Below are 15,186 nucleotides of genomic sequence, written 5' to 3' on the forward strand. Positions count from 1 at the left end.
GCTCATCAGAGACGAGGGTATCGTCAGGAGTGCCCCAGGGGAATGTGACAGGACCGCTGTTCTTCTCTGTATACATAAATGGTTTGACGGACACAGTGGGCAGCAATCTGCGGTTGTTTGCTGATGATGCCGTGGGGTATGGTAAGGTGTCGAGTCTAAGATAGAAGATAGAAGACAACTTAGATGTGATGAATGGCAGCTAGCCATAAATGTGGAAAAATGTAAGTTAACGTGGAATTTAGGAAACTTTTGGAATGAGTGGTTCCCCTGTATAGGAGACAGCATATGGGACGCTGGTGCGACCCTTTCTTGAGTACTGCGCGAGTGTTTCGGATCCATACCTGGTCGGATTAAAGGAAGACTTCCGGCAACTCACAAGGGAACCTCCCCATCGCACCCCCCTCAGATTTAGTTATAAGTTGGCACAGTGGATAGGCCTTGATAAACTGAACACAGATCAATTGAGAAAACAGGAAGAAGTTGCGTGGAACTGTGAAAAAATAAGCAAAATATACAAACTGAGTAGTCCATGGGCCACATAGGCAACATCATGGAGAATGTGAGCTCAGGAGCGCCGTGGTCTCGTGGTAGCGTGAGCAGCTGCAGAACGAAAGGTCCTTGGTTCAAGTCTTCCCTCCAGTGAGAATTTTACTTTCTTTATTTTTACATAGTTATTATCTGTCCGTTCGTTCATTGACGTCTCTGTTCACTGTAATAAGTTTAGTGTTTGTGTCTTGCGACCGCATCGCAAAACCGTGCGATTAGTAGACGAAAGGACGTGCCTCTCCAATGGGAACCGGAAACATTTGATCGCAAGGTCATAGGTCAACCGATTCCTCCACAGGAAAACACATCTGATATATTCTATACGACACTGGTAACGGCATGTGCGTCACATGACAGGAATATGTTGTCGACCCACCTAACTTGTACACTTGGCGAATGGGTAAAAAGATTCTTCTACCTTGCCCGATTTAGGTTCTCTTGTGGATGCGATAATCACTCCCAAAAAAGTGACGAAAACACAATAGTTTGTCACACAAACTGAAAATTAAAAAAATTAAACTTTTCACTCGATAGAGGATTTGAACGAAGACCTCTCGTTCCGCAGCTGCTCACGTTACCACGAGACCACGGCGCTCCTGTGTTCTTAGAGTCCTTGATGTCGCATATCTTCCCATGAACTACTCAGTTTGTATATTTTGCTTATTTTCTCACAGTTCCACACAACTTCTTCCTGTTTTCTCAATCGATCTGTGTTCAGGTTTTCAAGGTCTATCCACTGTGCCAACTTATAACTAAATCTGAGGGGGGTGCGATGGGGAGGTTCCCTTGTCAGAGGCAGGGAAGGTTTGATCAACACGCAAGAGTTACGGAGATGCTTCAGGAACTCTAATTAGTATCTCTGGAGAGGAGACGATCTTTTTCTCGAGGAACACCACTGAGAAAATTTAGAGAATAAGCATTTGAAACTGAATGCCAAACGATTCTACTGTTTCCAACATACATTGTGCGTAAGTGGTACAGGGCACCCTCCGGCACGCGCGGTAAGGCGGACTGCGAAGTGTCGATCTCCGGCGAGCCGGCCGGCAACAGGCATGGCTCCTGCAGTGCTGCAACGTGCGGACACTCTCATTCCAGATGATCGACGGATCAAAATCAAAACACCTTGCTGCGCAACTGAACGTCCCTGCTGAGTTACAGAGCAACGAAGGACCATCTGTGCGGAATTGCTGGCAGTACGAGACTGATTGTGACAATTGTTTGTGGAACATCGCCACAGGCGGTGAAACGTGGGTTCATCACTTTGAACGGAAAACAAAACAGCAATCCATGGATTGGCGCGACACCGCCTGTAATCCGACGAAAAAGTTCAAACACGCACACTCGGCTGGTAAAGTCATGGCGCAGTGCTCTGGGGCTCTGAATGAGCTATTCTGCTAGACGTCCTCCGTCACGGCACAACCATCAACTCTCAAGTATGTTATACGACTCTCAGTAAACTGAAGAATCTGCTTCAGGGTCTTCGTCCCCACAAAAATGCAAACGAACTTCTCCTTCTCCACGACAACGCAAGGCCTCACACATGTTTGTCCGTCAGAGAGAATATCACAAACCTCCTGATCCACAGCAAGACGTTGGCTTCGACTTCCACCAGTGTGGTAGTACAATGCGGGCATAAAGGCTCTCCCAGTAATTTGGCATAAGGCCGTCGCATTCAACGAAAATTACGTTGAACATAATGATTTCATAGTCAAAAGAGTGGGGAATAATATGTTGTATTGAAATCTTGATAAAAAATCGGCCTGCTTTCAGACAAAATAAATATGTTGCATTACTTACTGAACGCTCGTCGTACAAAGTTCTGCATACAGTCTTCAACATATCCTCAAATACTACAGTGCGAAAATTTTGTAAACGAAGAAATACAATGGCTGTAATGTGAGCAACAGTAAAAATTTTAACCAAGAAGAGAACATTGGAGTACGTAACAGAATTCATAAATTTGAGTAGCCATATTTCGTAGCTCAGAAACCAAAAAGGCATAAATAAGAACTACGTTAACTATATTGGAATTAAATTAAATGATAACTAAAGAGGAAAAATTTGGTGAAAAAGCTGGAAAAGAAATACAAATCTAATTCCACAGTGTGGTATGACAATCGGCTCTTCTGCGTGGGACTGAGTGTTGAACTCCTGGGTCGAAGAAAGAGCGCACATACATTGTCGAAGTACCGTAAAACGGAGAGACAGAGTAAGTAATGCAAATATAGTAAAGCGATGGTGTGCACAAGAAACTGACCTGCGGTTTGACAGGTTACTGTTGAATATTAAACATTGATGAAGAATATATTTTGTGATATCACCCCTGACTGCTATAACCACCACAAGTGCTTCTGATGCTTCACACTACATCGTCGTTACAGTTCAGTGGCCCTTTCAGTATAATGAATTTTAACTTGAACGTAGATTTGAATTAAACTTCTGAGTCTACGGTGCAGACTTCTATTTTCACTAAATAATTCCTCTGACTGCGCTCTGTTAATTTATTGTACGAAGGAATTTCGATTTGTAAGTTACACATTATTATGCCACGCTAAGTAACGTTTATTGAACTGGGCAATAAATTTCAGTCACACAGATACATGACTGTACTGATCAACATAGTCACCGAGTCTCAGTATACATCAAACGGAATGTCTTTTCAATCGTTCAGTTCCCTGGCGATTGAAATCTGCTCCTTCGTCACAAAGCCATCCGAGAACTGCTGTGTGAACGTCCTCACTGTTGCACATGCAGTGCTTGATATGGGAAGCTGGATAATTTGCTACCACCGAGGTGTCACCGCCAGACACCACACTTGCTAGGTGGTAGCCTTCAAATCGGCCGCGGTCCGTTAGTATACGTGGAACCCGCGTGTCGCCACTAGCAGTGATTGCAGACCGAGCGCCGCCACACGGCAGGTCTAGTCTAGAGAGACTCCCTAGCACTCGCCCAGTTGTACAGCCGACTTTGCTAGCGATGGTTCACTGTCTACATACGCTCTCATTTGCAGAGACGACAGTTTAGCATAGCCTTCAGCTACGTCATTTGCTACGACCTAGCAAGGCGCCATATTCAGTTACTATAATCTGAACAGATAATATTGTGAATCATGTACCGTCAAGAGCGACGTTCATCATTAATGGATTAAAGTTAAGTATCAAACTAATAACCTCCGCTTTCTGAATTCTAATTCCTTGTCATGTTCCAGACCTCACGGCAGTATAGTTCTTCCCTCCTCACGCCAGCCTGCGTGCGCTAAAACGCGTGCATTTCGGCCTCCTCTAGTAACACGGTGTTGGCTCTTCTGCCACACCACAACCACGGTTCTGAGTTCCACCATAAATTTGGTACAGAGTTCGTGGAAGACAAAAATTGAAGCACCTAGTGAGTGGATTCACTGGAACAACTTCTAGAATCTAACATATGAGACTGAAGACCCGATTCTCAAATTACTCATTGGTCAATGTACATGCACCTACAGAAGTATCAGATAACCAGGATAAAGACACATTCTTTGAGAACCTTGCGTATGACAGTGAAATAATTATTGGAGACCACAATGCACAGATTGGTAAAGAGGACCATTACCTCCTAGCAATAGGAAAGCACAGCCTCCATGAGTACACAAATGACAATGTCCACAGAGTCATTCAGTTTGCACTGTCACGTAACATGGCTGTAGGTAGCACTATGTTCCCACACAAAAGGATTCATAAAGCACCATGGTACAGCCCTATTCCTCAAACTTACTAGATGTACGTATAGCAGAGGAGATTCAGACCACTACCTCGTAAATGCGAAACTGTTGTGTTGTTGTTGTTGTGGTCCTCAGTCCTGAGACTGGTTTGATGCAGCTCTCCATGCTACTCTATCCCGTGCAAGCTTCTTCATCTCCCAGTACCTACTGCAACCTTCATCCTTCTGAATCTTGGTCTCCCTCTACGATTTTTACCCTCCACGCTGCCCTCCAATGCTAAATGTGTGATCCCTTGATGCCTCAAAACATGTCCTACCAACCGATCCCTTCTTCTAGTCAAGTTGTGCCACAAACTTCTCTTCTCCCCAATCCTATTCAATACCTCCTCATTAGTTACGTGATCTACCCACCTTATCTTCAGCATTCTTCTGTAGCACCACATTTCGAAAGCTTCTATTCTCTTCTTGTCCAAACTGGTTATCGTCCATGTTTCACTTCCATACATGGCTACACTCCATACAAATACTTTCAGAAACGACTTCCTCACACTTTAATTTATACTAGATGTTAACAAATTTCTCTTCTTCAGAAACTATTTCCTTGCCATTGCCAGTCTACATATTATATCCTCTCTACTTCGACCATCATCAGTTATTTTACTCCGTAAATAGCAAAACTCCTTTACTACTTTAAGTGTCTCATTTCCTAATCTAATCCCCTCACCATCACCCGATTTAATTTGACTACATTCCATTATCCTCGTTTTGCTTTTGTTGATGTTCATCTTATATCTTCCTTTCAAGACACTGTCCATTCCGTTCAACTGCTCTTCCAAGTCCTTTGCTGTCTCTGACAGAATTACAATGTCATCGGCGAACCTCAAAGTTTTTACTTCTTCTCCATGAATTTTAATACCTACTCCGAATTTTTCTTTTGTTTCCTTTACTGCTTGCTCAATATACAGATTGAATAACATCGGGGAGAGGTTACATCCCTGTCTCACTCCTTTCCCAACCACTGCTTCCCTTTCATGCCCCTCGACTTGTACAAATTGTAAATAGCCTTTCGCTCCTTGTATTTTACCCCTGCCACCTTCAGAATTTGAAAGAGAGTATTCCAGTTAACGTTGTCAAAAGCTTTCTCTAAGTCTACAAATGCTAGAAACGTAGGTTTGCCTTTTCTTAATCTTTCTTCTAAGATAAGTCGTAAGGTTAATATTGCCTCACGTGTTCCAACATTTCTACGGAATCCAAACTGATCTTCCCCGAGGTCCGCTTCTACCAGTTTTTCCATTCGTCTGTAAAGAATTCGCGTTAGTATTTGGCAACTGTGACTTATTAAACTGATAGTTCGGTAATTTTCACATCTGTCAACACCTGCTTTCTTTGGGATTGGAATTATTATATTCCTCTTGAAGTCTGTGGGTATTTCGCCTGTCTCATACATCTTGCTCACCAGATGGTAGAGTTTTGTCATGACTGGCTCTCCCAAGGCCATCAGTAGTTCTAATGGAATGTTGTCTACTCCCGGGGCCTTGTTTCGACTCAGGTCTTTCAGTGCTCTGTCAAACTCTTCACGCAGTGTCTTATCTCCCATTTCATCTTCATCTACATCCTCTTCCATTTCCATAATATTGTCCTCAAGTACATCGCCCTTGTATAAACCCTCTATATACTCCTTCCACCTTTCTGCCTTCCCTTCTTTGCTTAGAACTGGGTTGCCATCTGAGCTCTTGATATTCATACAAGTGGTTCTCTTCTCTCCAAAGGCCTCTTTAATTTTCCTGTAGGCAGTATCTATCTTACCCCAAGTGAGACAATCCTCTACATCCTTACATTTGTCCTCTAGCCATGCCTGCTTAGCCATTTTGCACTTCCTGTCGATCTCATTTTTGAGACGTTTGTATTCCTTTTTGCCTGCTTCATTTACTGCATTTTTATATTTTCTCCTTTCATCAATTAAATTCAATATTTCTTCTGTTACGCAAGGATTTCTATTAGCCCTCGTCTTTTTACCTACTTGATCCTCTGCTGCCTTCACTACTTCATCCCTCAGAGCTACCCATTCTTCTTCTACTGTATTTCTTTCCCCCATTCCTGTCAATTGTTCCCTTATGCTCTCCCTGAAACTCTCTACAACCTCTGGTTCTTTCAGTTTATCCAGGTCCCATCTCCTTAAATTCCCACATTTTTGCAGTTTCTTCAGTTTCAATCTGCAGTTCATAACCAATAGATTGTGGTCAGAATCCACATCTGCCCCTGGAAATGTCTTACAATTTAAACCTGGTTCCTAAATCTCTGTCTTACCATTATATAATCTATCTGATACCTTTTAGTATCTCCAGGATTCTTCCAGGTATACAACCTTCTTTTATGATTCTTGAACCAAGTGTTAGCTATGATTATGTTATGCTCTGTGCAAAATTCTACAAGGCGGCTTCCTCTTTCATTTCTTCCCCCCAATCCATATTCACCTACAATGTTTCCTTCTCTCCCTTTTCCTACTGACGAATTCCAGTCACCCATGACTATTAAATTTTCGTCTCCCTTCACTACCTGAATAATTGCTTTTATCTCGTCATACATTTCATCAATTTCTTCATCATCTGCAGAACTAGTTGGCATATAAACTTGTACTACTGTAGTAGGCATGGGCTTTGTGTCTATCTTTGCCACAATAATGAAACCGTGAGCTTGAATATCCAATGCAAGAAAAGTAAAAGTAAGATCCCAATGTAAGTACATGGTATCAAAGCAAAAAATGAAGACATCTCTAAAACGTACTCTGAGAAGGTTGCTGAAAATCTTGCATTATACACCCCTAGTGTAAGTGATAATTTGGATCAGGAATGTACGGCTTGCAGAGATGCAGTCATTGAGCCAGCAGAAGAAGTGCTAGGGAAAGAAGGAAATCAATCGAGGAATTCCGGGTTTGATGAAGAATGTAAGAGAATAAGTCAGGAGAACAATCTGGCATACAGGAAAATGCTTGAGAAATCGTATACTCGTCTAGCGGTAAGAAATTATCAAGATAAAAAGGAAGAACGGAAGAAACTGTATAGAAGAAAAAAAGGGAATGGAAAAGAAAACAGATTGAAGAACTGGAGACAACAGTAAAAACAAATAAAGGTAGAAAATTTCATCAGAAAATTAATAGCGAAGGAATATCATTTAAGCCGCGCATTAACCTGTGTAAAAGTAAAATAGGACACTGGTAACTGATGATCAAGAGGTATTGGAGCTTTGGGTAGAGTATTTCAGTGAACTGTTGGATGCTTCAGAGTCCCCTATTGAAGATATCCCAGTCTCCCCAGAAGATGATGTCATTGTACCTCCCCCTTCCCAAGGAGAAGGAACGAAGCAATTGTCCAATTGAAGGACATTAACCCTAGCATTACCAACGTATTTTTTGTTACATGTAATACCAACGGGGGGCCTCAAAAGCCCATAAAGAATACCACAATTTATTTTATCATAAATCAAGTTTATTTACTTCTGATACCTCTAATAACAATTCAAAATGCTTAGACATTGTTTTTGTATACTGGATAATAAAAGATGTTATTATAATAGGAATAAAATGAACAAATCACGAGATTCAGTTTATATATTTTTTGGAATAATGTTTCAAAATAGTGTTTTCTTATAAAAACGACTTTTTTAATTCGATACACTACATGAAGCAAACAAAATTTACTGTCTCATTCTGCAACGCATTTTTCACACAACACTGTCTTCCTGCAGTGTTTCCCACAGACGTGTTTGTGGCACTGAGAGCAGGTAACAGTTGACTTTCCCAGATTGTTGTACTTGATCTTTTTAGATGCAGCTTCTTGGCAGCATAGGTGGCACCGTCCACGTGTTCCTGGTTCTGCTGTTGAGGATGATGGTTCTACAGAGCAGCTGAGCTTCCATTGTGTGATGCTTTCCATTGCCATTATTACTGGCTTCTGAAGTCCATACAAATTTTGTGCCCGTTTATCTACTTGAGATCTTATTAGTTCGAGACCTAAGTTAGTGATAAAAACTCTTCTGCGGTTTAGCAAATTCTTTTTCCAATTCGGAAAGTTGAGGAGGAAGAGTGAATACGCATTTATTGCTGCTATGTCAATGAGTGTGTAGAAGAGGGACAAAGGCCATCTTCTTGTTCCTCTCTTTGTGTTGTAGTGTCTTGCCATCTGGTCTATGGTGTCCACGCCTCCCTTTGTAGAATTATAAAAAAGATTTATGTTAGTCTTTTTTGAGTCTTCATTCAACACCCCTTCTGAGTGATAAGTTGAAAGCATCAACAGCAGTCGTTTTGGCTTCTCGCGGACTAGCGTTGATGCAAGAGTAACTGGTGGCCTCTGTGTCTGAGGGTCAGTATAAGCAAAGATGGAAGAGTGTAAACTGCGGCCAGTTGTAGTCTTCAGCTCTTCAGGTATGTGTCGTCTGTTAGACTGTAGGGTGCCAACAAGTGTGAGATGAAAATCATTCCATAGAGTCTCAGCAAGCTCCACTGAAGTATAGTACCGATCTGTGGTAACATTACGGCCTGATTTTTCAATAGGTTTTATTAGTCTCTTTACAATTTCCATCGGTCCATTTGAATGCTGTGTATTTCCTGACTTGCCTGTATAGATGTCCATGCTGATCACATATCTAGTCTCAGAATCAGACAGCATTCGAATTAGAATGCCGTATTTTCCAGGTTTTTCTTTTAGAAACACCTTGAATGGACAGCGACCACGGAACAAAGACAACATCTCATCCACTGTTGTATGTAGACCAGGAATGAAATACAATGGAAGTGAAGAATTGAAGCTTTCAAAAATTTCCCTCATTGGAGCAAACTTGTCAGTCTGGCGACGAATTTCTCTTGTGTTCTTATCATCAAACCTCAATATTTTAGTCAATTCGAAAAATCGGGTCCGACTCATTGATCCATAGTACACTTGTCAGCCCTGAAGCAAAGACCATAAATCTTTGACAGGTATCTTATTGTCATGATTTGAACCCATGATTAGCAAGAGTCCTATATAACAAAATAACTCATCTTCATCTGTGTGCTGAATACCTAGTCGAGAAGCCTCTTCATTTGAGTGTAGTTTTATTAGATTCATAATTTGAGGTGTAAAAAAGAGCTGTATAGCCTCTTTCGGAGACGCAATTCTTCCTTGTTGTCCTAGCCCCATTCTTTCTCGCACCGTATTTTGTACAGAACGCCGATATTGTCGAGATGGCTTCGTAATATACTCTCGTCCACTTTTTGCAATGAATTTATCACATTCCGTATCATTATCATCTGGTGGATTGGCTTCAACCTCATCTTCATTCTCAGACGATGAATCAGTTCTAATTTCTTCCACATCATCATCCACTTCACTTTCCTCTAAATCTGATTCGTTCAAAACTTCTTCTAGCACTCTTTCAATGGAACTATCACGTAAATGATGTCTACTCATGTTGCTGGTTCAACAGCAGCAGAAACACTGAAAATAACAATGGTCCGCTTCATAATAATATGTCTGAAGGCAACAATGCCAAAATTCGTTTCATGGTAAGAATTTGAAACGAGAGACTCAACCTCGTAAATCTTTCCTTGCTATTACCAACGGGTGGGCTTCTAAGGCCCACAGAGAATTAAATCAAGTAAATGAATTTTAATTACATTTTTATCCCGAAATTCTGTAATGACTCAATAGTACATTCAATAACGAACAATTACCTTTGCTTTCAAGTTCATATATCAAAGGGTGTGGATACAACATAGAAAAACTGAGTCAGTGGGCCTACGAGGCCCCCCCGTTGGTAATGCTAGGGTTAAAGCACCAGGGACTGACTATATAACATCGGAACTATTGAAAGCTGGAGGAGTTTAGCTAAATCATAGGATCTACAAGATTGTGTGCCTCACCTGGGAAAAGAAACGGGTGCCAGAAGAATGGAATGTAGGGATAGTGTGTCTGGTGCATGAGAAAGGAGAGCTATTTGAATGCAGCAACTACAGAGGTATAACACTCTTATATGTTACATATAAAGTACTATCAAATATCCTGTTCAGTAGACTTTCATGCATAGCAAAAAACATTATTGGAAGCTATCAATGCGGGTTCAGACCAGTAAAGTCGACTGTAAACCAAATATTTACTTCTTCAATAAAATTCTTCAGGGTATCAGACCGCATCGTCATAATTTAAAATGCGCCAACGTTTCGGCCAGCGTTGCAGCTAGCCTTCATCAGGCCCTGATGAAGGCTAGCTGCAACGCTGGCCGAAACGTTGGCGCATTTTAAATTATGACGATGAGGTCTGATACCCTGAAGAATTTTATTGAAGAAGACAACGGCCGCGGAAGCCTACGCTTACAAATATTTACTCTCCGACAAATATTAGAAAAGACCAATGAATTCAATGTTGGTGTGCACCATCTTTTCATTGACTTTAAATCTGCATGACACAGTAAAACGGGACAAACTTTATGAGGAAAATGCTGGAATTCCGAGTGCCTGGAAAACTGGTGTGTTTAATAGAGGCCACCCTAAAGTACCCCCAGTGTACCGTGCGAGTGCAGTCCACGCTGTCCCCGGAGTTCCCCGCTCGAACTGTGCCAAGGCAAGGACGTGGGCTCCCCTGCCTACTTTTCAACCTGGCACTTGAAAAAGTGGTACGGGAATCGGGTATTCGGACAAGAGGTACTCTCTACTACAGGGTGTTACAAAAAGGTACGGCCAAACTTTCAGGAAACATTCCTCACACACAAATAAGAAAAGATGTTATGTGGACATGTGCCCGGATACGCTTAATTTCCATGTTAGAGTTCATTTTAGTTTCGTCAGTGTGTACTGTACTTCCTCGATTCACCGCCAGTTGGCCCAATTGAAGGAAGGTAATGTTGACTTCGGTGCTTGAAAGGCGACTCATTGCTCTACAGTACTAGCATCAAGCACATCAGTACAACAGATTAGTGTTCATCACGAACGTGGTTTTGCAGTCAGTGAAATGTTTACAAATGCGGAGTTGGCAGATGCCCATTTGATGTATAGATTGGCAAGGGGCAATAGCCGTGGCGCGGTACGTTTGTATCGAGACAGATTTCCAGAACGAAGGTGTCCCGACAGGAAGACGTTCGAAGCAATTGATCGGCGTCTTAGGGAGCACGGAACATTCCAGCTTATGACTCGCGACTGGGAAAGACGTAGAACGACGAGGACACCGGCAATGGACGAGGCAATTCTTCGTGCAGTTGACGATAACCCTAATGTCAGCGTCAGAGAAGTTGCTGCTGTACAAGGTAACGTTGACCACGTCACTGTATGGAGGGTGCTATGGGAAAACCAGTTGTTTCCGTACCATGTACAGCGTGAGCAGGCACTATCAGCAGCTGATTGGCCTCCACGGGTACACTTCTGCGAATGGTTCATCCAGCAATGTGTCAATCCTCATTTCAGTGCAAATGTTCTCTTTACGGATGAGGCTTCATTCCAACGTGATCAAATTGTAAATTTTCACAATCAACATGTGTGGGCTGACGAGAATCCGCACGCAATTGTGCAATCACGTCATCAACACAGATTTTCTGTGAACGTTTGGGCAGGCATTGTTGGTGATGTCTTGATTGGGCCCCACGTTCTTCCACCTACGCTCAGTGGAGCACGTTATCATGATTTCAAACGAGATACTCTACCTGTGCTGCTAGAACATGTGCCTTTACAAGTACGACACAACATGTGGTTCATGCACGATGGAGCTCCTGCACATTTCAGTCGAAGTGTTCGTACGCTTCTCAACAACAGATTCGGTGACCGATGGATTGGTAGAGGCGGACCAATTCCATGGCCTCCACGCTCTCCTGACCTCAACTCTCTTGACTTTCATTTAAGGGGGAATTTGAAAGCTCTTGTCTACGCAACCCCGGTACCAAATATAGAGAGTCTTCGTGCTCGTATTGTGGACGGCTGTGATACAATACGCCATTCTCCAGGGCTGCATCAGCGCATCAGGGATTCCATGCGACGGAGGGTGGATGCATGTATCCTCGCTAACGGAGGACATTTTGAACATTTCCTGTAACAAAGCGTTTGAAGTGGCGTTGGTACGTTCTGTTGCTGTGTGTTTCCATTCCATGATTAATGTGATTTGAAGAGAAGTAATAAAATGAGCTCTAACATATTTTCTTTCTTTGTGTGTGAGGAATTTTTTCTGAAAGTTTGGCCGTACCTTTCTGTAACACCCTGTATAAGTCTGTACAATGCTGGGATATGCAGCTGACTTGGATCTAATGAGAAGAACACTTAGAGATCTACAAAATGCGTTTTCAGCTCTAAAACTGTGCTGAGAAGATAGGCCTGAGAATTAAAGAAGGAAAGGAGAAGTATATGTATAATGACACTAACCAACCCCTACAGCCCACAACAATCCTCGATGGAATGACATTTGAGCGAGTAGAACGTTTCACCTATCTGGGCTCAGAGACAGAAGCAAATAGCAGGGCTTTACAGAAATTATGGATCGCATAAGCTCTCTAACCGATGCTGCTTTGGAATGTTGAGACATTTTGAATTCAAACTTTTATCACGAGGGACTATGTGCTGACTTAACAAAACGCTGATACGCCCAGTACTTACTTATGGCTCAGAAACATGGACAGTACAAAGTAGGGTGAAAACAGAGATCACACGGAAGAAGCATATTGAGTTGGATTTTTGGACCTGTATATGAAAATGGGACCTGGAGAAGACGAAGGAACGACAAACATTTGACTGCTATAAGGTTGATGATGTGGTTAAGTTCATAAAGCTCTGTAGACTGTGATGGGTGGGACGTGTAATGCGACTCGATGAGACAGATCCCGCAAGGAAAGCCTGTTGCAGTGAACCTGGAGGGAGAAGAGCAAGAGACGACGTAGGTGGAGATGGAGCGACGAGGTTGGAGAGTATGCTGCCCGAGACAGTTGCCGCAACTGGAGGTCCACGGCGAAGTCCAGAGAGGAATGGCAGAAAATTATTGAGGTGGCCAAGTCCCACCCTGGGATGTAGTGCCAATGGAAGAAGAAGAAAAACTTCCATATACACAACAGCCTCGAACGTTTGCATACTCTACAAATCAGTTAATGTGTTAAATATTAGACTTTAAGGGGGTAAGAGAGAAAAAGTCCAGGAAACCGTTGAAATAATGATTAACGTTAGTTGGAAGACGCAGACTGCTCTGATTATGAAACACTGGTTGAATACAGCCTGAGTAATCTGCGCTCCATCTTAAGCGAAATGTAGTTTTCCACGAATCTCAATGTTTATTACGTGAAATTTTCTGAACTAATTGTGATGCAATGGTATAAATTTTCAGGTTCGTTTAGTGGTATATACGGATACTGTCTGCAAAATGTGCTGCAAGTAGAAGTACTACTAAAGATCTAACAAATTAAACGCTGAACTTGGACTACATGAACAGAAAAAATGTCGGAGGGGACAAACATAATTTTATGTCATCAGTTTGTAGAAGAGTCAGCGAGAAAAGTTTCGTAAGATTTCAAGTTATGTGAATTGTGACTCTAGGAAACCCCTTACGTGGGCTCTCTTGTGACGATGAGCCACGGTTTCAATCTGGAACGACATGTGTAACTATTTCTGAAATACTTACTAACGTGTATCTGCAAATTCAGCACATTTGTGGAAGAATAAGGCACAGAAAACAAGACTTTTCTCTACGATCACTTTCGAAAATCGTTATGTTTCTGTTCCATTCGCTACTCAGACAGCCAGCGATACTGTTTACACAGACACTCAATAAATTCGGTGAATCTTTGATTTTTGAAAGCAAAATTTTTCAACATTCTGGTACCATAGGATTAATTCCAAGATAATTTGGCTGCGTACTTTTCATTAACACAAGGCTTGTATCTCTTTTACATCATTGAAACACGAATCCATTTTCTTTCAAACTCGCGTGGATGTATTTTAAGCCTAAGATATTCCTATGACTTCCAGCGCTTTTGAAAATTAAACAATTTCTTCACATATATTTGACCTGTTAATTAAAACTCCCTAATAATTAGCAGTCAAATTACCTTCCTCTCTGGTGACTAGGCTAGTAAGTGTGATTCAGTGAATATTCATTATGCTTTAGAAGGCTCTTTGTTAATGTCACCAATGACATACTGAGGCTCGGCACGAAATAAAATGTTTTATGTCATACCATAAAAATCAGCTTTATTTCAGATTGGCCAAGAGGAGTCTGACTTCATTTTTGGAGACGTACGTGACATTCATTTTTCGTTCATGTATTTCATAATAAGATCATAACCGCTACAAGAGATGTAACAGTGCTTCAGGCCTCTTAGGAGCAAGACGGCGTCAGCTGTCGGATGACGTGATAAACTCGCACGCTGCGATGCTCATCTGTCAGCTCACACGATATGTCTGTAACGTAAACGTAGTAGGCTAAATCAAACAAATCGTTTTGTATTACATTCAATAAAAATATTATTACGATAAACTCATTTCATTAACAACTTACAGAATGTCCCAGGGAAGTGTGATAAGGCCGCTGTTGTTCCGCAAATACATAAATGACTGGTGGACTGGGTGGGCATCAATCTGCGGTTGTTTGGTGATGATGCTGTAGCGTACGGCAACGTGTCGAGGTTGGGCGACTGTACGAAGATACTAGACGACTTAGAGAAAATTTATAGTTGGTGTGATCAATACCAACTAGGTCGAAATGTGGAAGAATGTAAGTTAATGGGGATGTGTAGGAAGAACAAACCTGTAATCTTCAATTACAATATTACTAGTGTCCTGCTTGACACACTGAAGTCGTTTAAATACCTGGGAGTATCGTTACAGAGCGATATGAGGTGGGACGAGCGTGTGAGAACTGTGACAGGGAAGGCGAATGGTTGACTTCGGCGTATTGGGAGAACTCTAGGAATGTATTATTCATCTGTAAAGGAGACCGCATATAGGAG

General features: G+C 41.9%; 1 protein-coding gene across 1 annotated transcript in view; it reads left to right on the forward strand.

Annotated features, from left to right (window-relative positions):
- Nucleotides 1-8,616: 8,616 nt before the first annotated feature.
- LOC126204388 (uncharacterized) overlaps nucleotides 8,617-15,186 on the forward strand; it is a 78,172-nt gene continuing 71,602 nt past the window's right edge. Inside the window, exon 1 of the mRNA XM_049938759.1 lies at nucleotides 8,617-8,662. Coding sequence (XP_049794716.1) covers nucleotides 8,617-8,662 — 46 coding nt within the window. The remainder of the gene's footprint in view (nucleotides 8,663-15,186) is intronic.

Source organism: Schistocerca nitens, chromosome 9 (assembly GCF_023898315.1).
Source record: "Schistocerca nitens isolate TAMUIC-IGC-003100 chromosome 9, iqSchNite1.1, whole genome shotgun sequence".
Classification (NCBI taxonomy): domain Eukaryota; kingdom Metazoa; phylum Arthropoda; class Insecta; order Orthoptera; family Acrididae; genus Schistocerca; species Schistocerca nitens.